Here is a 24,345-nt window from a genome sequence, read left to right as displayed (position 1 = left end):
GGCCCCCGGGTTAATCTCAGCAGGGGCGGCTGTGATCGTCCATTAGTATTAGCACAAAGGTAACCTGCAGTCACTGAGTGTGTTATCTCATCCAGCACATGGTGTACGAGGAATATGCTTCCTTTGTTTAGGGAACACAGGGAAAGATTTTGAGTTTATAACAGTACCACTGACACAGATGGTTGAATTGCCTACAGGAGAGCACTTCACATAGTGATCTCTGTTTAAAGAATAGCACAAGTAAATACATAAAAAACTAAAATCATTTCAGCATCAAAACCCAAGTCAGTGCAGAAGGTGTGACTCACATTAATATTGGACCCAGTGAGGCTTTAACAATCATTTTAAATGCAGTGGTGGATGAATTATTGGCCTCAAAATGTAATTAAAGTACCAAAATGAAAAGGACTCATTATGCACAACGGCCCAATTCAGAATAATAACAATGATATGTCTTGGTTATAATTATTGATGCATTAATGTGTTTCTCAGTTTAATGTCGCAGCTCGTACGAGAGGAGCTTGTGAATTTCACCAAGCAATCAATACAATTTATCTTAACCCATAATAATACTTGATAAAGTAATTTTTGTATTATATTTTGTCTCAGTCCTCAAAACTCAAGTTATCAAATAGATGTTCTGGAGACAAAAATAATAATATCTCCCTCTAAGATGTAGTAGAGATATATGAAGTAGCAGAAAATGGCAGTATTCAAGTAATTATTATTTTAGATATATACACTATGTGAGTTTTTAAGAAGTCCAATAATTGGTTATTGTGCATTTTATTTGTGTAAAGAGTTCAGGGTTTCCCACACATAGACTTTACTGGGGCGGGCCGACTACCGCCACAAGTATATTTCAGATCTGTGGGAAACACTGGAATTAGTATAATACATTCTGTGCTTTGCTATTTCTATTCCTTGCTATTACTCTTTGACTTTCCACTGTACCTGTATTCCTAAGCCTTGTTTTTTCCAAGAAATTGTACATTCACACCAAGACACAGCCGAAAAACACATTGTAAACCTATTGTGTCTGAGCTGAAGGAGAGGGAGCTATCCTCTGGGGAACAGATTTATTAGACTTGTCCATCTTTTTGTCTGCAGCACACGAACACAACGAATCTGCTTCAGAGCATTAAGCGGTTATCGACTTATCGACGGGCTCCATAGCTTTTCTTTACATTTACAGGGTGTCCGCGGGGTCTAGTATTAAAAGTGGATAAATCAATTTAGCGAAAATGAAGGCTATTAAAAAGTATTAAACAGCATTTTTCAAGGTATTACATGTTGTAGCTTGTTTTCAATAAGTATATGAATTGTCCAAAGAGGTTGTATTCTACAGTCTGCCTGAACGTAATCATTGCATAGGTGTGTAGTGTGATTCTGTGTAGTTTATTTATGGCATCCCGTTGGATGATGTCATGAACAGGACATCGCACGCTCACTGCTTGATAGCGCGCAAAGGTCCGTTTACGCCGGTTGCTAAACAAAATCGTTATGGGGAAATGCAAGTCTGCGTCCAAATGGTTGGAAGATAAGGAGGAAGGACAATCAATACTGTCTATAGTCAATGTGAGGTAAAGTGTGTCGCCAAGGTAACCGGTTAAAGCTCCAAGTGGCGATGAGGTCTTAAAATGTATTGAAAGGGTCTTAAAAAAGGTCTTAACAGGTTTTACATTTGACTTCATGATTCCCTGATTTATATATTCAGTTTAATATTTAATATTCCATCCCTCACATACTTGTGTATATATAATAACTTGCTTTATATTTTGTTATTGTTCATTTGTAAATTCAACACGTATATTTTCTACTTTCTTGAATTTTTGTATTTTTATGCTGCTGCAACACAAACATTTACCAAATTGGGATCAATAAAGTACAATCTTATCTTATCTTGAAGCATACCCTCAAGAAAGCAGTTTTTTCCTCCAATATAATAAATTTGTATTAACATTTATTAAGCTTTCGTTTATTATGGGTGCTTTCTAGCATCGTTTGTTATAGTCGTTACATCTGTAAACACAATGGTATGTCATTGTGGTCGATAAGCGTTCTGATATTAAGCAGATATAGCCCGGGCATGCCTTATACAAGTGCCCAATCTTCCATTCAAAGCCTAAAATATCTGTGTGTAATAGCTATCATTTGTATCTTACTCATTCAGAGGGAGATACCGTATTTATATCCTTTGAGAGGCAATCTTTTTTAGGAACTGGAAAGCAAATCCTATTTATTGCAGGGTGTATTTTGCAAGCGTTAGAAATTCAGAAGCAAGGCATTAACATAATACGTCAATTAAAGTCATAAAGCTCATTCTTGAATTAATCTAGATTGTTTTTGAGGACATTTTGTACAGGTTTTCACTGCTCTTATTGGATAAAGACAAATGCAGTGTGTACCGTGTGTATATATTTTGGTTTTCTTAACCTTAATTTGTTTACCACAAACATTTGTATTGCCCGTTTATGTATTAAAAGTTAGATATGCCAGAGTATAACACCATAGTTTAATGATTAATAGTTTAAGTCATAGTTACAGTTTTATCATATGAAGTTTGTCACATTTTGTATTCAAAATTACTTTATTACAGTTTACTTATATAATTGATCTTTAAGGAAATCCCACACCTGGACTAGAGAAAAATCAAGTCAAATAGTTTTCTACCTGGAGAACATGCTGTACTTCACAAAGAGCAGTGGTTCCACATTTGAGTCTCCTGTTTTCCTCCACATGCTTTGAGACGAAGGGAAAAGGACAGGGCCCTATTTCCTCCTGTGGAAATATGGATTGCACCAGATCAAATGCAACCTGGTTATTTCAGGACTTTAAAAGGGTAACAAATCTCTGATCTGCAGCCGTTCAATAGCCTGTCACTTTGTCTGTTTGCTGTTGTCTCGCTGGACTCCAATAGTTGGTCCACCTCCCTCAAGGTTATTGACTTCAGGGAAAAGGTACTCCGGTCCTTCCAATGAAAACAGACTTTCTAACAATAGCATCCAGAAATCTGCTGTCTCAAAACCTCTAAAGTGTCTGTGAAAAGTGTATATATTCAATAACCATACCTTGGTTGGTGATTGGCTAATGGTTACAAAAGCAAAAAAACATGACATCACAAAGTGGCCAAAATCTGATCAGCTCATTTTCAGACAGGTTTTTATTTAAATGGATCAGGACAAAAAGGTAGAGAATATTTTCTCCTGAAACTTTCAGAACCTATTTCCACAGAGGGGACACATGTTGATGTAGAAAAGACATGAACAAGTGGATTTTGCATAATAGGTGACCTTTAATGTTCAGTTAATGCTGGGACTAGCATGTATTTTCTGCGTTGGGTTTTCTTGCCACATCAGACTATTTTGAAGATAGCAGCTGCTTGCGGAAGTCAAACAGCCTTAAGTAGCAGTTTTTTGGACAACATTTCGATGTTATCTTTGTCACCAGAAAGGTTTAGTTAAGGTATAAAGGTAAAAGTAATCAGAGCAGTGCGTACACTGTCAAACTGCTGGTGAGTGTTTTCATTAAGAAACACTGAATGTTAATATTACTTCTGTTTGTTTACAAGAAAGCTCCACAAGGCCTCTTTTAGGTAACCTTGAAATAAAGAGAGGAGCTTTATTAAATTGCGTTTACATACTGTATGTGCCTGCTATAATGTGTAAATACAGTATTAAGTGACTCCACTTCGAGCAATACAATTACTAACAAAGCACTTATATACTTATAAAGGACTGGCTTATCTATAGCTAGTTAAATGTAATGTAATGCATACAAGTATATATTTTCAACGCAATATGTTTTCATTTAATAAGTAACAACATCTAGTAGGGCGTCTGATGAGTTTGCTATTACTATAATTATGTTATTATAAGTTAAAGTAATTGGTTTGTTATACAGTAATTACAGTCCTTTGAGTTGGCTTTAATTCGATTTAAATTTGTATCTATAAGCCGCACTTTTGCATTGCACCTCTGCACGCTTTTTGCCCCCTGCAGTCTGGGAGATGTGTTCTGCAATGCAATGCAGGGTTTGAAGGTCGGTTTTGCACTTCAATAATAAAGCTCTTGTTTTGTATGTGCGGTCACTTATTGACGAGGTTAACAAAAGTAATGAAAGCCATGAGTGCCACCGGCGGCCCTTTTTTCATTTGGAAAATAATTAGAAGGTATTTTATGTATTCAGCAGGTTGTTGCTATGGCTCTGTTGGCTAGGATAAAACAAATGTCGCTATTGTGAGAATTAAAAGCACAAACATTTTAGTGTTGTTATTTATTATTTTTTATTTTATTGAGTCAGGCACAATGAGTTTAAGTTTATACAGTCAATATTTTTCCCTTTCCCCCCCTCCCCTCCCGGTCCTAGCTAGTAAAGTAAATAGATAAATAGATACATATATAGGTAAAAATAAAGTAATGTAAATAATAGATAATAAAAGAAAATTAATAGATAAGGGAATAAAGAATAATAACAATAATACATGTACCCATATACTCATATATGTATACCCACATATACACATACACATATATATGTACATACCTACACACATATACACATACATTCGTAGTTCCCCCCTTTCTTCTTAATTTTGTGTCTTAAGTTCAGCTATCATAGAGCCCCAGACAGATTCAAATAGTTTTGAGGAGCCCCTCAGGCTATATTTAATCTTCTCCAAGTTCAGGTACATCATTAGATCTTCAAGCCATAGAGATGATTTAGGTGGTATTGAAGATTTCCATTCTAGGAATATTCTTCTACATGCTAGAATAGTGTCTTTAGTTTTCCTCCTCATCAATCTGTGGCCAGGTAGTACTCCAAAAATTGCAGTTACTTTCTGCACAAACATTTTTGGCAAGATTAAACAAATGTAAGGCGGTGCATTTTCTAGGTTTGACTGTTTACATTTTGCATTTAGGCTTAAAGGGGCCCTATAATGTGTTTTGTATGTTATCTTTCCAGTAGTGTGTTACTGTATATAGGTTTGTGTGCATGTGAATGGTCTGTAAAGGCTAATATTAGGCTTCCAGAAATGCCTCAATTGGACTCATTTTTAATTCCGGGAACATAATGACATCAATATGTAACACTCGCGCTTCTATTGGCTAGCGTTCCAACAAGTGTTTCCACCAGACCAGAGCTGAAAGGGCGTCCACCCCGAGAGCGGGGGGAGGGGGTATGAAGTCATGTTGTGTCACGTGACTTGAATTTTAAATTGAGCCGTCCCTTTTATAGATAGTACCTCTTTACGTATTAGTGATGGGAATTCCGGCTCTTTTTATTGAGCCGGATCATTTGGCTCGGCTCACTAAGAAGAGCCGGCTCTTTCGGCACCCCGCGTCAAGGCTCGCCGGCAGTACACTTTGCGTCACAGGAACATGCTTTGCTGGTGGCGAAAATAATCCCACCAGACTCCTTTGCCCCTCCAACAGAGGGATGTCCTTGTCCTTTTTCCTTTTCGTAATTTCAAGCTATAAAAACTCTCGATCTTCTCTCGAATTATTTATTTTTATGGGGGACGCCCTCGGCTCGAGTTCAAATGACGGCAAGACCCCCCCCTGGCGGAAACGCTGGTTCCAACATATCGTACATGATAGGCTAAGGAGCTTGACATCTATAAAGGGTTGACAAATCACAACAGAGCATCAAAACTAGGGCTGCTCGATTATGGCAAAAATCTAAATCTCGATTATTTTGGTCAATAATTGATATCACGATTATTAAAAACGATTATCCATTTACTTTGAAAACATCGATTTATTGAAAAAAAAAATGTGAACATTACGTTTTTGACAGTTGATTACCCTGAACTTTAAGTATAATTCAACTGAAATAACTATAATAAAAAAATAATAATAATCGTTGTATTTCGATGTTGTTTTTTTCATAATCGTTGCAAGCCAAAATCGTCATTGCGATTTAAAATACGATTAATTGAACAGCCCTAATCGCAACAGAGCCGGCCAGCTAACCAATCAGAGCAGACTGGTCTCTGGTTTCAGACAGAGGGTGAAAAGAGGTGCTAAAGGGACAACATACAAATATGAACTGAAAATGTGCATAATATGTCCTCTTTAAGCTCATTAGAAGACTCCCCTCTTATTTAATATAGTAATTAGTTGATCAACCCTTTTTGATAACTTAATAAACCCTAGATGCATATTTCGTTTTGCTTTAAAGCCACAGAAAATGAACAAGTTGTTTCACAAGAGGTTATTTTGATATTTGTGCAGCATAGCATAACCGACTGCATTGAAGTATTTGATTTCCATATCCGCGTTTCCAAGAACAAAAGATGTACTCTGTAGAGGTTCTTCAAGACACATGCCCTCTTTTCCTTCTCTCTACTGCAGTGAATAGCCTTTGTGGAGTGAGCTGTTTCAAAGGCACACGAAGGGCGCCTCACACAGGTAGAGCTCCACAAAGCAGAAGCACACTTGTGTTCCCTTCGCTGTGCACCTGAAGTGAAAAAGTCAAAGTGTCCTTGTATAAACCAATTTATAAAAAGTATAATTTCCCAAGCAGTGCAGCCTTTCATTTTCAAGATGTTGCCCACGCAGACTGAAATCACATCTAGTCATCTTTTGTTGTGGTTGAAAACGTTGTCAACATGTGTTTTACTTTTAGGAAATATTGGACATGTTTCTATTTGTCTCGTGCTAAACCACTAAGGCGTTTGGTAAAGGTCACGGTCATTGTGAAGAGTCTAGATGTAAAATAGGCTGTAAACTCCCTGTTCTTCATCGATGGAGTTCGTATCTTCTACCTTGTATTCTGTCGAGACTGCAAAAGATAACGTTTATGCAGAAATACCAGGGGGCGGCAGTTTGATGTAGTCTGTAGGCAGGCTATTACGTTTTTCCTTCAAGTGGTGTCATGAAGGGATAAACACTTGCACACCTTAATTAGTTCCAAACCTACAAGAAAAAACCTTCTGCTTTAACACTGAACTCTGAAATAAAAGTTCAAACGTGGGCTGCAGAATCAAACAACATCGCTCTATATTCGCTTGGGTTAATTGGTTTGACCCTGACTTGACTGAAAACGATTGGAAAACAACAAAATCTCTTGCTATTCATTAATTCAAACAGCTTTACCAAACTCAGACACAAGGCCATGTAAGTGAGAAGGAGTACGGCATTATTTATTCCCATGATGATTGAGAGTTAAAGGGGCCCTATTATGCTATTCCCTATCCTGTTGTTTGTTAAATAATTTATTTGTTTGTGCATTTAAATGTTCTGCAAAGGCTAAAATCCCAAAGTTCCCCCCTTTAGGAGTTTCTCTCCAACACACTCCCTGAAAACGCACTCGTTTGAAAACGCCTCCAATGTACTCCTTTGTTTGCTTCTGTAACATAGTGACATCACAATGGAAAACTCTCGCTTCTATAGGCTAGCGTTACAACACATTGCACAGGGTTGGGAAATATCTAAGCTATTGACCAATCACAACAGAGCCGTCCACCAACCAATCAGAGCAGACTGGGCTGTGGTTTCAGACAGAGGGTGAAAAGAGGTGCTGCAGCACAGGCAGTATGAGAAAAATGAAGAGCCTTTTGAACATCAAAGCGTGTAAACATGTCACAGTAGAGACACAAAATACTAATAGGAACCTGAAAAAGAGCATATTAGGACCCCTTCAAGTAGGGCTGCTAGATTATGGCAAAAATCATAATCTCGATTATTTGGGTCAATAATTGAAATCACGATTATTAAAAAAACGATTATCCATTTACTTTGAAAACATCAATCTATTAGAGAAAAAAAAATGAACAGTATGTTTTTAACAGTTGATTATCCTGAACTTTAAGTATAATTCAACTGAAAAACCAATAAAAAAAATATATATAAATAAATAATAATAATAAAAAAATAGTCGTTTTATTTCAATTACATTGTTTTCGTAATCGTTGCAAGCCATAATTGTAATTCCGATTAATTGAGCAGCCCTACCTTCAAGGCATTTCCTTATGTTCACACATTCATGGAAACCTTTTATTTGTTCCTGTACTGTGACGACAAAGATTCTCCTGAGAAAATCCTGTCGGTTTTCCAAACATTTCCCAGGAGTAGACTTCTGTTACCGGGCAACCTGACAGTGACAGAGTCTGGTCATCTGTTGCCGCCTCCACCCGTCATGCCTTTACATTTCTCATGTTCCACCGCACTGCTTTCATGCCCTCCTAAATGTCAGCCACGCATAAATAATTAAAGTGATGCAGGGACCATGTTGTTGGCTTGTGATGTGAATAGTGTAATCATGTATCATATATTTACACATTTATAATCGAGCTTCCACTCTGCAATTTTCTACTTATAATCATTTTTTATTCAAACGTGGAGTGCTTGAACTCATTTCCAAATAACGTCTCTTTTTTGTTTGCATTTCATGACGTTGTTGATACCCAGAGAGTAATTACTAACCTGAGATGTATTCATTACCACATCTTGCTGATGTCCTTAGTGTCATAAAAGAGTCAGATTTGTTTAATGGTTTTCAGCTCATTACCTCAAACTGTTGCTTAAAAACATACAAATTACTCCATCATTAAGTCTAGTGTTATCTGTGGTAATACAAAAACGTTTGCAAAACAGCTTTTATATGTATTTATCTCACTAAAAAAACTAAAATATGATTAGGCTTGGGGACTACCGGATTACACTTAATGGTATTGGAAAATCTGGATATTTAAAAAACAGTAAATGTATTCCCTTATAGTTTTTTTTTAATGGGATTGCTAGCAGCATTACATTTGTACAATACATATTTAATATGTTCATATGATATTAAATATTTAAACTATATGTAACGGAGCAATTTCTGTTTTTTTAGATTATTTTTTCTCCTTAACTGAAGTAGGTGTGTTTTACACTTTCATTGTTGGTGTAAAGCTTATTTTCTCAATTTGCTTAATGACTTTTTTTAAAGAGCTAAGTAGAGGACACATTCTTTTTACTAAATATCTTAGTTTCTTATTTTTTAAGGTTACAATTTTCTGTTGTCTTATATAATACCTTTAGGTAAAAGCCATCTCCTTGATACTTATTTTCTCTTGTATGTATTTGCATTGCATTTGATTGTGAGGTAATTCAAAGGAAACAGAACGTAATCAGCTCACGTTCGTTTCTTATTGTGATTTATTGCTGATTAAATGTTTGTACAGGTTACTAGTAATTGTAAAGATTACATTTCGTATAGATACGCTCCCAACCCGGCACATGATAGATTTCTAATGGATTTGTTTCCTCCTGCAGAGATACAAGGCCGGCAGGTGTGACGACATCCTCAAGTGGAAACCCCCCAATCTCAACTCTGTGGACTTTCGCCTGAAGATCACCAAAGTCGGAGGAGAAGGGTAAGTCACTGTTGCCAAGGAAACGCTCTCTGGGATAAGTCTAATAGCACCTATCATTTTGTGACACCCTGAAGTACTTCACATGTATGTGATGCTGTGTGTCGGTGTCAAAGGCAACGCTTTTATCTTTTCTTTACAATCCAATCATTTTTTCCTTTTGCCTCTGGCTTTAGTTCTTGTTACAGTAATGCTGTTTCAGTGTTCCTCATTTTATTCCTGTCACCATCATCGCCTACATGTTCTTTTGTGCTCATTCCCAGAAATGTGCTGTATGTACAAAGAAAAACTCTACTGCCATTTCCCCTTTTCTTTCACTCTATGCTTATCAACCTCTGCCAGATAAATTATTCAGATCATGATGTTTATCCTGCTAAACATTAGCGCTCTGCTATAAACAATTCTATACCTAGAAAAAGACAAGCAATACCTGCAGTTCAATACATCATTTTGAATGTATTCCTAATGTGAAATAGAGTAGTACATTAATGAGTCCTTGAACCCGGAAAACACTTTACCACTTTGGTCTACCTTGTCTCGAAGTCGATATTGTTTATTTACGTGTTTGTGGCAAGAAGCCTGAATTAAAGTCTGTGGTTAAAACAAGCTTAATAGGTTTTGACGTTGTGTTCTGCCACATAAAACGTCAGTAGATACTCCGAAGATTGTCCGAAGACTGTGTCAAAAGAAATCGCACAAGTGACTAAATAAACTACTACAGATCCCACCGACACAAGTCTGCATTTAGCTTATCGATGGTGATACCGCAATTAGGGCTGCTCGATTATGGCAAAAATCATAATCTCGATTATTTGGGTCAATAATTGATTATTATAAACGATTATCCATTTACTTTGAAAACATCCATTTATTGAAAAAAAAATTTTGAACAGTATGTTTTTAACAGTTGATTACCCTGAACTTTAAGTATAATTAAAAATTAAAAACAATAATCGTTTTTTTCCGATTATGTTGTTTTCATAATCGTTGCAAGACAAAATCGTAATTGCGATTAAAATACGATTAATTGAGCAGCTATAACCGCAATGTTGTTTTTTTTATAGCATTAGGTCAGCTAGTAGTGAGGCTCTAAGAAAGGTAACTGTCAGTAAGTGAACTTGGTCCAGAGTGAAATATTTGTAGTATTTCATAGATTTTTTTAAAAGACAGTTTGTACTCACATTACTGCTAATAAATCGTTCTGACTTCGGTGATCTTTAAACATTTTCTATAGTGTCACTGAGCAGGTTGACATTTTTAAAACTCAGTTATACGTCTCAAACCACTATCAGATGGATTGCACCGACATTTGGTACAAATCTTCATTTTTCCCCAGAGGATTAATCCTTATACATTTAATGACCCCCTAACTTTTTTTCCTCACCACCAGTAAGTCCAAGTTCTTCCCAACAACTACTATATGTATTTATATTAGGGGTCGACCGATATGGCTTTTTCAAGGCCGATACCGATTATTAGTAATCAAGGAGACCGATAACCGATATTTGGAACCGATATACATTTGCAGTAAAATCAGAAAATCTTGGTGTCAAAATGTAGAATAACAGAACTTCTTTGAAATGCCTTTTTATGTTTAATGAACTTTTCAACATCTTAAAACTGGTTTCCTCTCTGTGACCCTGAGTAAAGTAAATGAAGTACAAATAAAATAAAAACAACTAAATATTGGTGTTTTTGCAACTTCAGCATAGGGGATAGGGATGTTTATTGAACTTCTGCTTTCAACTGATTTACCTTTGAAATACCGCTCACTGCTGCTGCTTGCCTCTGTCTGTGTCTGCGTTCTTCGCACCTGCCTGTAGTCTGAGAAGGTCCCGCCTCTCTGGCTGGCTGCAGCCCGGAAAATGTTCAGTGTTGATTGACACTTCAGTAATAGCCTATCAGATAGCGCTGTGGGCGGGACATTGCTCGTGAACAATGGTGACTACAGCCAGAGAAACAGCCGCATCAGAGCCAAAGTTGTATCGGCAATTTGATTTTTTTTAAAAAGGCCTATACCGATAATCTCTAAAACGCGGAATATCGGCCTCGATAATCGACCAGGCCGACAATCGGTCGACCCCTAATTTATATCACATTTTTACAAACTTTCTCGATGGATGAATTATAATGACATTTGGGATATTTGACAAATATCATGACCCCTATTGGCTGGATTGTCATTTAATTGGGTACACCCATTTGTGTAACTTTCAGGATGTATCAGAATAAATCCGTCTAATGATCAGCTAACATCACGTCAACATTTTAGCTTCATTTGCAATGTGTTTATTTGCTAATTGGAAAAAGTTTGCTTTCTAGCAAGACAAAACAAAAAGACAATTGTAATTGTGAGCACGTTGGCATGCTTTTATCTCTAGGCACCACATTGTGCCTAAGTGCAATCTAACACTGTCCCTGTATTCCCACCTGCACAATGCACATCTCTTTTTTCTCTGTGTACTTCTTCTTCCGATTGTCTGTGAGTATTTTCTGAGTGCTTGCATACAGACTCACTGCATTGAGCTTTCTGGTCACGCTGCTTTTTTCCTGAGAGAGCCAGGTGACCTTCGTGACTGTCCCAGCTTTGTAGCCACGGGCCTGCCACCATTCACCAACAACAGACTGAGAGGATCATAGCAGGCCACAGTCACTCAATCTCCTCCGAAGGCAACCAACTAGGCAGCTTCTAGACTCCTCCCTTTGTGTGGGAGAACAGAGGCGATCATTGTTGCTGTTGATATTTCCACTGAAAAGATGAATTTAGCTGGCAGAGGAGCAGTCGGCAGACCTCACACAGTCTCGGTTTAGCTTTTCAAATCTCCCCTTAGTTGCTGTCTGAGAGAGTTAGAGATGGACAGACATATAAGGAGGCAACAACTGTTGATTCATCTGCCCACACAGTCAGTCCTTGAGTACGTCTTTGTGTGCCGCTGAGGAGTACGCAGCCTTGCAAGTTTTATTAACTTCTCTGGAAGCAGAGGCAGACGGTGATTATCGTGTGACAGGAAGAGGGGAGAGGTGGAAAAGAACAAAATGGAAAGATGAAGCAATCCCAGAACACATGCCAGTGCCCCTCCCGAGCGTGGAAGTGAACCGTCTTGAGAATTGTTTAGAAAGCTTGAATAATGGATAATTTGAGACAGAAATACTGTGGGAAGAGGGGATTAGTAATGGTTGCATCATCATTTGTTAGGTGTGTTTCAAGGACATGAAGAAGGAGAATGGTACCTTCTGATTGGCTTGGATTGGCTCCCATGAGGCAAGAGTGCAGGCTTCATGTTACCGGTCTTTATGCACAAGTCTCATTACAGCGTCCCGATATATATTTGGTGTAAAGGAACCCTATCAGGTACACTCACTTCTGACACATCATGTAAAAGCATCAAAGTGACGTTGACAACATATGATGAATGTTTTTCCTCTTGATTGTTACGAATTCAAAAATGTTTTATCCGCAGAGCCACCACGATGTTGACATTAAGTTGTTTTGATTAGACCCGTCTCACTAAGTGCACTGACCGCGTCATTTTATTATATTCCACAATCAAGGGAATTTAAAGCCAACGTAAGAAAAGTGGACTGGATTTACATCAGCTGAGTGGCGGCAAATAAAGTGCCTGCCTGAAAACAATGTTTCAGTGTCAGGAAAAAAACAAAAAGTTGTTCGGCAGGTTCTTCCGTCTCAGCTTATAGTAGCCCGTATTTCTTGCTTTCCCAAGCAACATGGTGACAGAGGTGCAGATAACGAGTTTCTGGATTTACTGCGGGGTGTGTCTCCTGCACATTCAGCCGTGTGTTTGACATCTCTGGGGAAAGTTATGCTGGAGTTGTTTGTTTCCATCCAGCTTTTCTAATTAAAAAATGTACATAGACATTTTTGGATGGAAACGAGGTGTTCTAGGATTCGCATATTGTCCTTCAGGGATACCTCAGTACCTTGACGATGGTAGAGAGTGTGTGCTTGAGAGTTAGCGACTGAGGGTGGATGCAAAACAACAGTAAAGTTGTCTCAAAGTTATTTAAAATTCATCTCATGAATTGACTCTTTTTGCTTTATTTTCACGAGCAGCCATTGATATTTGCAATAATCGTTTTGCAATATAAACAAATGGCACCACTGTGTAGCACAACATAAACAATAATTGATATATGATAAAAACAGCATTATGTTTTTGTGAAAAGAATTACACGGATCTTTCAGAATCTGCGTGTTTGAGGAAAGTCTGATTTCCATATCCTTTATTTATTTATGGTCAACCCTGAGTTGCAAACAATTAGCTATCTGAAGAAGCTGCTGAAAATGAATATTGTTTAAAAAGATGTTTACTGCACTTGTAGTGTAATTCAGAGCGAGTGCGTGTGAGATATCAAGAGATCCTCTGATCAGCCATCAACACAACCATGAAGGATTCTGCAGAACAAACATGCCGCCGGTCTTTGGACTCTGAACCGGGAACTTATTTCTCTGTATGGATTTAAAGATTTGTGGAGTTGCGTCACAGTGACCCGACCCGGCAATCTTCAGTTGGCTCATCTTCAGTTGGCTCATCTTCAGTTGGCTCATGTTCACAGGGAGCGTTTAGCCTGAAGTCCAGCAATCGTATGACATTCAATGTCTGATTGTTCCACTGTTGAACAATACAATATTTACTATGTTGTGTTTACAGTTTTTTACCTATAGAGTGCCACAGTGACGCGTCCTAAAACCCGGATGTGAACTCCTTCCGGTTCCTTTCGTCAAAAAGCAATGCAATTTCTCCATAGGATTTTGGAAAATAGCTGGAAATAAGGTCTGTGGTTGACACACATTTAAGAGACGGATCACGTTTTGTTCAGCCGGATAATCTCCACATGTCTACCCTACTTTTATAATTTTCTAATCATAAATCTAGTCGCCAGAAGCAAAATACTAACGTTATGCTCAAAAGGAAGTACAGCAGGGTCGCTGCTTCAACGTCACGCCGACTTAAGATCCATATTCAAAACTACAGATTCAAAAATGTTACAAGTTGAAGCGTTTGTTTGAACAGTTTGCAAGAGGCAGGTACTTGCTTTCAAGCACAACACGGCAAACAAACTTAGCGGGAGTGTTTACGTGTTCGGTGTAATGACGTAAAACGGCCTCGACAACTTCTGTAGTCCTATTCAGCCACATATTAACAACCATCGTTTTTCAGACATGCAAACTCTTCAGAAATCACCAGTACCACTGCTGATGTATTTAATGTCTTAGAACAAAACGTGATCCGTCTCTTCAATTTGTGTCAAACACAGACCTTGTTTCGAGCTATTTTCCAAAACCCTATGGAGAAAATGCATTGCTTTTTGTCGAAGGAACCGGAAGTGGTAAAAATGCTAACTTACTTCCAGGTTTTAGGACGCGTCACTGCGGTTCTCTATTGGCATCCATTATTCTTAATATACATTTTCATCATATCATAATAGCTACTGTTATCCAGCATATATCTTTTGTCACAATTTTTTTTAAAGCATGCCATCCAGTACAATAATGTGACACACAGGTTATTTATTTTTTATCTTTTTTTGGCATATAGCAATAGGCCATACCCTGCAATAATGTGAGAGTGATCAATGAATTCATAGCTTGCTCAATTTTATTGTAATGAACCACATTATTGACTACCAATAGCCTAATCTTTAAACAGTGAGAACAAAGAAAGTGTATACAAATAAACTTTGATATACCCACTTTTATGTTATGGTAATGAACCTCTATGATAAACATTTGTCATATTCGTTACTGTCTTACTTTGGCTCAGCAATAAACATCATTTTGTTCGTCCTTTTTCACTTGAGACACGGTTCCTCAGCCACTTTTTTTAAACATGACCTCATATTCTTACTTTGTTTATTAGCTTTCAATTATAAAATGTGTTTTTCCAAGGTTATTTTTTGCTTCCATGGATATTAATCATTTCACATTATGTTCCGGCTGTCCGGTAATACAGGTCTGATTGCATGCTGTTCAAAAGGCTACCGTGACATTTAAAAGCATCTTGAAACCCATGCCATGGTGCTGGTTCATTATTTCCATTAGTGTTCTGGGTTGCTAAGGTCTTTCGTTTGAACATAATCATCATCTGACCCTAACTCGAGGAACGTTACGTTGCCGGGTCATTTCGGACGGCAGTTCTTCAGGACCTTAAACACATGTTGTGATGGTGCGTGAAACAGCAACTCAGCATCGTGAAATAGTTTGTTAACGAAAACAAAACTCTCTTCTTCTGTACTTTTCTGATACAACACATCTGTTTCCTCATCGGTTCAAATGCCTCTTGTAAAATCGTATTGTTTAGTGTTGATTTAGAAACTGTGAAAACTGCCATGATCAGTGCTGCACGTTAAGAAAAGTTTTCGACACGCACGGTATTAATAGAACAAATGAAGGGAATGTACTTTGTCCCCTGAGGTCTTTACACGTGACGGTGTCCATCCCTGCTTGGCTGTTTGGATCTTTTATGTCTACGGCTGCTTCCTTCCTGCTTGTTCCAGCTATCATTACACAGGAGGGGGCCGCAGTGGATGTGGAAATGGTCTCCAATTTCAGCTCCAATTGAAATCTTGGAACAAAGTGCATCAGACCAAGACCCACGCTTTTGTTTAGCCATCAGTTTTGCTCAGTTACCAGCGCCTATATTCGAACAGATATGAAACTGGTGCTCTTGAGCTCCGTCGGTAACAGCAGAGATGCGTAGTGTCTGGAAATAACAACGGGCACAGGGGGGTGTTTCTGCTGGAGGGAGTTAGAGAGCAGTGTGTTATTAAGACATCTGTTGGGCGTGATCTCTGGGATGAGTCACAAATACTGCACAGACACATGTTCAGGGTACTGAGAGACTTCTCCACATATAGATACCGTCTGAGTTTACAGTGCTGAGGACTATCAGGTGGAGATTCAAAACAAAAAAAATGACCTTGTGCTCAATCTCTATCTATTATAGCTAGATTTAAGTAAAGACTTCTACTAAAAAATGAATTAGCAACCCTCCTTTTTCCCTCTACGTTGTGGCCGCGCCCCTTTTTGGGTGAAATCATTTGCTGTAATTTGACTGTCAGTAAATACAGATTCTGACGCGAATCACATCAAAAAATTAAGAAAGCCCAATTACGAAAATCAGACACGCAATCAATTGACATAATGACATTGGAGATAAATGATTGGTGTCGATTGCTGGTTTAATTTAAATCAATAGGGCATTGATGTCCTGTCAGCAGCAGGCTTACACTTGAACTGGGATTTCCAGGTCTTGTCAGTGTTTTGTATATTTTAATATGTGTCTCATTGATTTCCTTCCTCTTCGTCTGAAGCCACAGATATCTTCTTTCACCATCTCTTTCTAAATAAAAGTAAAGAAAATCATTACTTTGGATCTTTTTGGTTGTTTGACAATACACGACACATCTGCTTTTAGGACTGATCAAACAATTATTTCCGCTTATCTTTCGGGTGAAATATTTATAATTAAATCTCCAAGTATTCTTAAATGAAGTGTCCTAAAACATACATTGCAAATCCAATTTTTTGGGGGGACTAATTGATACAAACTTTACAAAGGAGCAGGACACAACACAAAACAGGAAATGATTAGCTGGGACTGTATCAAAACACGATTCAAACGACATGTATTATTGCCTCGGACTCCGAACGTTTGCATTCTGTAGTTTTCTGTTTAGAGACAGAAGGGCTCGGAGAGGTGTAATCGCACATCTCTGCCTCTCTGTTACTAGCTGGATAATTGAAGCGCTGTAGTGATTTATTTGCACCGTTGTTACCACTCTGATACTGTTGTGTTGAAGGTGTTAACCACGAGCTTTTTGTCTTTTGTAGGATGCTGCCACAGACCGTCGGCTTGCTCTACGTCGGCAGCTATGACAGGCCCTTTGCAAAGATGAAGGTGAGAAGATAAATGTTTTGAATTCCTCGTCGTCCCAGCAGTTCAACGCCCTGTGCTCGTCCAGTTTCCCTTTAGCATGGCAACGATTTGAAGGGTGTGTTGAAGGTATTAAGTTCACATTGCCAAGAATAAAGCATTGGGTTTTTTATTTTTCGTTTAATGTGTAACAGGAAGAATTGTATCAGTTTCTTTGATGTTCTTTTATTTGAAACATCCTGATATAAAGGACAGATCCTTTTTACCTATTTTAAACATATATTATTAGATTGTGATCAAATTCTGTTTCCTGAACTACTGTAGTTATAATGAAAAAAGCTACTGTACATACAGTGTAAGCGATCGAGTGATGACAAATGGACGGTCTTTAGAAAGAAAAACAATACCCCAATATAATTTGTATTCTTTATTTTACAACTTAGATTAACTAATCACTCATTAGGACATACATTTAAATAGAGAATATAGTTCTAATCATACTTGTAACAAGGGCTAAAACAGTTGATCCATTTCTAAATGACTCAATTGAAAGGAAAGTGATTTGCAAGAACAGGATGAACATCTTTTTTCTTGCAAAAATATATATTAATTTGTTCTAATTTCTCAGTTTTTTTGTTGATAGATGCTTCTTTTCTCTGTCTCATGTAGTATTTCATATAATTCCATAGAAAAAAGATCAATCGTTTAGAAGTAGATAATCTAAATCAGGGGGGTCAAACTCAATTTCATCCCGGGCCACATCAGCATTATGGTTGCACTCAAAGGGCCGGTTGTAATTTATATAAATATACATATGTAAATATATAATACATATTAAATAATGTATTATATTACATCGTTGCCCCTGCATTGGATTATTATCAGATCTGGTCATATCTTCCTGAATAACTACGTCTGAAAGCAGAAGTCTAGGGCAAACAATTGAAAGTAAATATTCAACAATTACACCAATTGTATTGTATATTATATTTTTGCAAGCTCTTGCGGGCCACATCAAATTAGGTCGCGGGCCGGATTTGGTCCCCGGGCCTTGAGTTTGACACCCCTGATCTAAATAATCGTTAGCTGAACCCCTACTTTTTGTATTCTCTGATTACATTAATTTGTAAGGTTTTGTTGTCTGTGATATACTTTACTGAAGGTTTCTCAGATGCATTTAACATCGTGAGATTTAAAGGACTGATATTTTCTATATGAACAAACTGCGTTGTATTTTATGTGATCACATCATCAGACCATTGACCACATACTCATTGAAGTGCACTCCACAATAACTAGCATCTCATCTCCATTAGAAACAGAAACACGTGAGGGGCAACATGATATAAATCTTTCATTTGTTCTTGCATTCTGATGCAGATTTCTATAATGCCATAACACCATATGGATTAAGGGAATTAGCCACTGTGACTAATAGCCTCTCATGTGTTTGTGTAGGCCCTCCAATAGTCACGCTTTGGTAACGCAGTGAATGAGTGTTTCTTTTCCCCCGGTGTTGTCACAGCCCATCGTAGTGCCAGATTCTCATGTATCAGCCCTGGGCTCAGTATCTGAACATGCTATAGACTCGTCTCTGTTTGCTGTTAAACCTCTAAAACTCCTCTCAGGGAGACAGAGCAGCAGCCTGGGGTCTCCTGTCCGCTCTCATGTTGCTGTTATTGTTGGGAGATGTGTTTAACAGTCGCGCCAACTGTGAATATGCTAAAAAATGCTAATCAAATGCCAGAGCAGGACACGGAGACTTGTGGTGTTTTTGTTTTTCATCGCCACTAAACACTTTAGATTTTCATTGCTTTGCTCCTGGGCAATGTCGATGTGTCGATCAGATTCAATGTGGGCCACATCCAGTGAAAGCATCAGGCTGCTGGAGAAATAGAAATCAAAACAACTTTTTCTGTAATTAGAAAATGTCATAACACGCATAAAAACCTTTTTTATCGACTACATTTTTCTAAATTAGCTTCTGGGGGTACAGACAGGAAATCGCTAAAAATGAATTTTGGAACGGAGCTTAATGATGATTTATCACAGAAATGAAGTCAGTCCCAAAGCCTACTTTTGGTTGTTTGGCACTTTTACTTATATTTCAACCCATTCAACCACTGCATATACTTTTTCATTAGTGAATCAGAAATACTCCTAACAGCGAAATGATGATTTAACTTAGCATGTGCGTGATTTATGGAAAAGACATTGGGGACGTGTCCCTACCACTTTTCTGATTATCTATACATTTCCCCCGCACTTTTTTGTTACATGAATTCCATTTGCGTTTAAAATCAAACTTAATTTCCATCGGCTCTACAAAGTTTGAAACCCCTCATGTTCCAACTAAATGAGAAATAGTTTCACCAATAGTTGGTGGTTGTTTGCTTTTGCCTCGCCTCAACATGCAGCGCTATGGTTGGTGGACTGAATGTTGGCTGTAAACGCAGAGCTTAGACAGAGAAACTGGCCCTCCTCACATTATTGCACATAACACAGATTTTTTATTGATATGAAAGACACTGACAGCTTTTAGAAGTATACAGACTAGTAACTGATTTTGACTTGCTAACCTTAGCGCTATGCTAATAAAAATGGATAGTTAGTGGCATAATGGTCGTCTACTTAGCTGACATTAACACATAACTTAGTTGGACATGCTGTAGAGTGGTTTGTGCTTTAATATTACTAACTCTAACCACTAGTCTTGGTGTTTGCATTATACCCGTTGTGATGAACTCGTATTTGACTTTCTTCTCTTCAGTTTTGACTTCTATAAAAGGCAGAATTTGCTAAAGCCTGGTAAGTAATGGCTATTGATCCCCCCCATTAAGGTTTAATTTCTCCGCCTCATGGAGTCGGCTCCCTGCGCAGACCTTTACGTGGTCTGTGACTACAGCTCATTATTCAAACATAATTTGAACGCTGCCTGACAGATCTAGTCACCAGAGACGGAGATAAGAGCAGCTCTCGGTCAGAGCCCAGAGCCTTTGATGAAGCTGTGAGAGTGAGGAAATGCCCCGCCCTGTTTTTGTTTTATACCCCATTACTGATTTACCCCTAATTCGTACTGCTCTATATGCATCATTTAACGAGAGGGAGGACAAGTAGTTCTCCGTTTAATCAACATTTACACTTTCTGATTGGGCTGCAATTTGAATATTTAAATAGCTTTTCCTTTCCTCTTTGTTTTTTAGATTGTTGTTGCCCACAGCTTTTTGTAAATAACATGAGATGTGGGTTTGAGAACCATTAATACTGTCAGTTATTAAATGAACTTCCCACATAAAACGCTCAATCATGCTGCACAACAAAACAAACTAATCAATTAAAAGTTTGGGAGGTAAAAATGCAGTTTGGGTAGTTTTTTATAAACTTTATTATTATTATTTTTCCGCTTAAAAACCTGACAATGTACGCCTGCCTTTCCCTCATTTCCTGCACTTACACATAATACGCTTGTTTTTCACCATTCAATCCAAGCATGTAGGATAATGAACGTTAATATACCTATTCACCAGAAACCAGACACTGACGTCATTTAATGATTTCCCGAGGAGTCGTTGAGTGGCTCACATTCGTCTCTATTGTTCCAAAGCGGCTCAAGACGTCGTAATTGGCCTTTTAAATTATATTATAGCTAATAAAAAATGTGTGATGTATATTTTAGTTTTCTAACTCACACTGTTTTCTGAGCCGTTCAGTGGGGTTGTGTATATTGTAGCTGATATTAATAGACAGCAGGAATCTAATGCATTCTGTCGGAAAGCATATTCAAAATTGAACATTAGTTTCGTCCATCAGCGCTGTTTCATCTGTTCCTTCACATTTGCATTTGATATCATCTCCTCCCTTATACATTATTCCATCCAGTTGCTGGTTATTAAAATGGACCCGAGCGTTGCCGTGCCTCAGACCTGCGGGTCGGCTCTGATTAAGTCACGTATGAAACAAAGGCGGGGTCAGTCGTAGAGCAATATACTGGAAAACAAAGCAGCTATGCAAGGAAATTACAAACGTTGAATGTTTGCTCATACTGTATATGCAGCTTTCTGCAAAAATAACATATATGAATGTAATACACTATAATACATAGTCCAGCAGCCCCCTGACATCCTAGTATTTGATGAAAGAAAGCAGGTTGACTGTCTGTGTTGAGCACAGCCGATAAAAAAGGTTGACTTCCAGGAGTCTGCAGTTATTTGCTTTCATCCCAGTTTCTGCGTTACCGCATGATACAGAATATGGTGTTTGTTTCATAGTGAGGGAAACTCTTGGTCCTGTTGTCGCTGACTTTGGATGACAGATTATTTGGGGTTACTCTGGCACTGTACATAGAGTTAATGTTGGGGAACTGGCTTTGTAATGAATGTGTTGATTCCAGAAAGTTCCTTAATGGTTTTTAAGGACATGAGCTTGTTCCTTAAACAAATACATCAACACGGAAAATAATCATTTAAGCAGTACATAAATTACTCCCCCTGTCTTACCTGGCATTTGTGAAGAAAAATGTGTTTTCCTTGCCTTCATGGTAAACAAAGAATAACAAATTGAGAATCATCTTAATTAACTATAATAAAAGGGTGCCTTGTTTAACAATAACGGATTCATAAAATGTGTGTACAAACTCACAGAAGTTTTGTACTTTAATGTAAGTCTCATATATGCAGTCACTACTTCCCAAACACATGCACTTTCCATAGAACCTTAAAGCACTTTCACATAAACAGCACTTGAACAAGAAGCCTGCCTGGACTTGTTTATGTTGTTTGTCGTTATGGCATGTCTTCCTTTCGTTTATTAAATGTTCATTCACTTTCGAGACATGTGAGTAAAACCACATTTTCTTCACAAATGCAAGGTAGTGTGATTAAATGATATTGTTTTTCTTTGTGTGTCCCTAATATTCTAACGAGGTAGCCTTTATTACAAATGAAGGGAACACAAGGGAGCCACAAAAGTAGCAGGAATAAAACTCCCATTTCTTTCTGGTGTAGAGAAATAGAACTACCGTACATCCAGGGTTCCCGCGGGGTCTTAAAAAGTCTTTTGTCATTTGAGTTGGTGAAACCTGCAGGAACCCTGTACATCTCACAACACACAAAAGTGACTGCCAATACTCAGTGGCGGTGCCAGAGTATTTGTGTTGGGTAATCTATGGTAGGGCTAACCCATACAGTGGTGGGGCTTGAGTCAGTATTTGCAATGTAATTACATACACGCTATATCGCCCCCCTTAGATTATTTCCCTGTCTCAATCAAAATAGAATTGTTTGAAATAAAACGGCACATTTGTCTTGTAGTGAATAAAAAGGGATCACTGTGAACGTGACGTATGATAGCACACGTTGAAAAGCCAATGGGGATACTGAATGGAGGTTCGACTGATCTCAATCAGTAAGGCATGACGCAGCAGACCCAACGTTTCGTTGCTCTGATTGGCTGTAGGTCTATTCAAATTGCATTCGGAGGCATTTTGATCTGACCGTGGCCGCCAGAGAATTTCCACACCTTTGGTGTATAAAACTCCCCCACTACTTAGACTATTCCTTGCACCCCTCTTCTAGCATAGGCCCGAATGGTCTCAACCATATTGCATCAGTAACGTGCACTTGTTGTTACAGCAGGATCAGTTTGTGTGTTGTGGACACGACCCGTATGTTTTCGCATGCGGTGTTCTCAACATTTAGCATTTTGCTTATTATTTAATTTATTTTGCTTACTTTAACATCACTTGTCATGGTGGGGCTAAGGTGGGGCTAAGCCATTTTTTGGTATGGCTATAGCCTACCCCAGCCTTACCCTGGCGCCGCCACTGCCAATACTACTCTAAATTCAGTTTGGTAGTGTTTGTAGTTTCTAAATCAGAACAAACAAGTAAAGCATTAGAAAGCCGGGTCTCTAGTGAAACACTGGCTGCTGAGGATTGGACTGCCAAAGTCCGTCATAACTGGTGGCACACGTACGCTGCCATGATGAGACAGATTTGGACGGATTAAGCACCAAGTGGTGATGAAAAATGGCAGCCAACATGTCACCCTTCACCAGCAGGAGGAGATCCCAGTCTGCAGCCGAGCGCCCTGCCCGCCTGCGTCGCCCTTCACGTTTCTGTGGCAGCGCGCTGTGCCGAGCTTTAGCAGAGCTTTAGCAAAGCTTCGCGAGTCTGTCGCTGCTTTAGATCGTCTGTTCCTCTCCAAACACACACATGTTTGATTTACAGTTAGTCTTATTAATGTGCCGTTTGTCTTCAAACTGAGATCAGAGATAAAATGTTGTGGAGATATTTCATTTCTGTCTTGTTCTGAAATATTGACAATGACTAATTAGGCCTCCGCATGAGTTATGTCTCAAGGTCGGTATCTGAAATCAAACAATTAGCATCTCTCCTCACACACACTTTTCTTTGCTTCCTGTGTGACTTCCACACCCACTGTGAGCCCATATGTCCCACACTCCGGGATCACACAAGCTCTTTCTTTATATTCAAGCCTCTTGCCAAACACTGGGGCTTTCCTGGCAGTGACTGTCTGACCTTCAAGGTGACACTGAACCCTGAAGGTCAGCTCTTTGTCTCTCCAGTCTCAAAAAAGTACACAAAATGTCTCTGCAAAATCCCAGTAAAAGGAGCACTCGTGGCACCATACTGTTTTCCTTCAACGTAATTTGTTGCATTTTTTTTATTTATTATGTAAGCTGCACTTTTTGCTTCCCAGCATCTTTAGGATTTAGCATTTTCCAAGTCTGGAGAATCCTCTCGTGCGACACAGTCCCTCGACAAACAAACAACAGATGATCAAATGTCTTCTTTGACTCATGCTTGATCTTCAGCATTGTGTGCCATTTTGATCAACTCACACTACGATACAGTGTGCTCAGTGGCTCTAGTTGGTTTTATTTTCAAAGCAGAATATGATGCAATAGGTCAGTGATCCTGTGTTGCTCAATAGCAGGAACTGGAACTCTGGCACTGCTTTGTTGAAGGCTGAATCACAAAGATACAGACTCGCTGTGTGAGTATCTGTCTGTGTTTACCTCAAATGACAGCAGTTTTGGCCAGGATCTCTGTTCAATCAAGAGTCAAAAAAA

At 38.4% G+C, this 24,345-nt stretch overlaps 1 protein-coding gene across 1 annotated transcript in view; it reads left to right on the top strand.

Annotated features, from left to right (window-relative positions):
* LOC307026881 (mRNA-capping enzyme-like) overlaps positions 1-17,297 on the top strand; it is a gene marked incomplete at its 5' end in the record, with an annotated part of 32,653 nt that extends 15,356 nt beyond the window's left edge. Inside the window, 2 exons of the mRNA XM_079695030.1 lie at positions 9,261-9,361; positions 17,211-17,297. Coding sequence (XP_079551156.1) covers positions 9,261-9,361; positions 17,211-17,289 — 180 coding nt within the window. The remainder of the gene's footprint in view (positions 1-9,260; positions 9,362-17,210) is intronic.
* Positions 17,298-24,345: the final 7,048 nt, after the last annotated feature.

Source organism: Notothenia rossii, assembly GCF_949606895.1.
Source record: "Notothenia rossii genome assembly, contig: scaffold_292, whole genome shotgun sequence".
NCBI lineage: Eukaryota > Metazoa > Chordata > Actinopteri > Perciformes > Nototheniidae > Notothenia > Notothenia rossii.
Note: the sequence above shows the minus strand (reverse complement) of the source record. Positions and strands in the feature narration are given on the sequence as shown.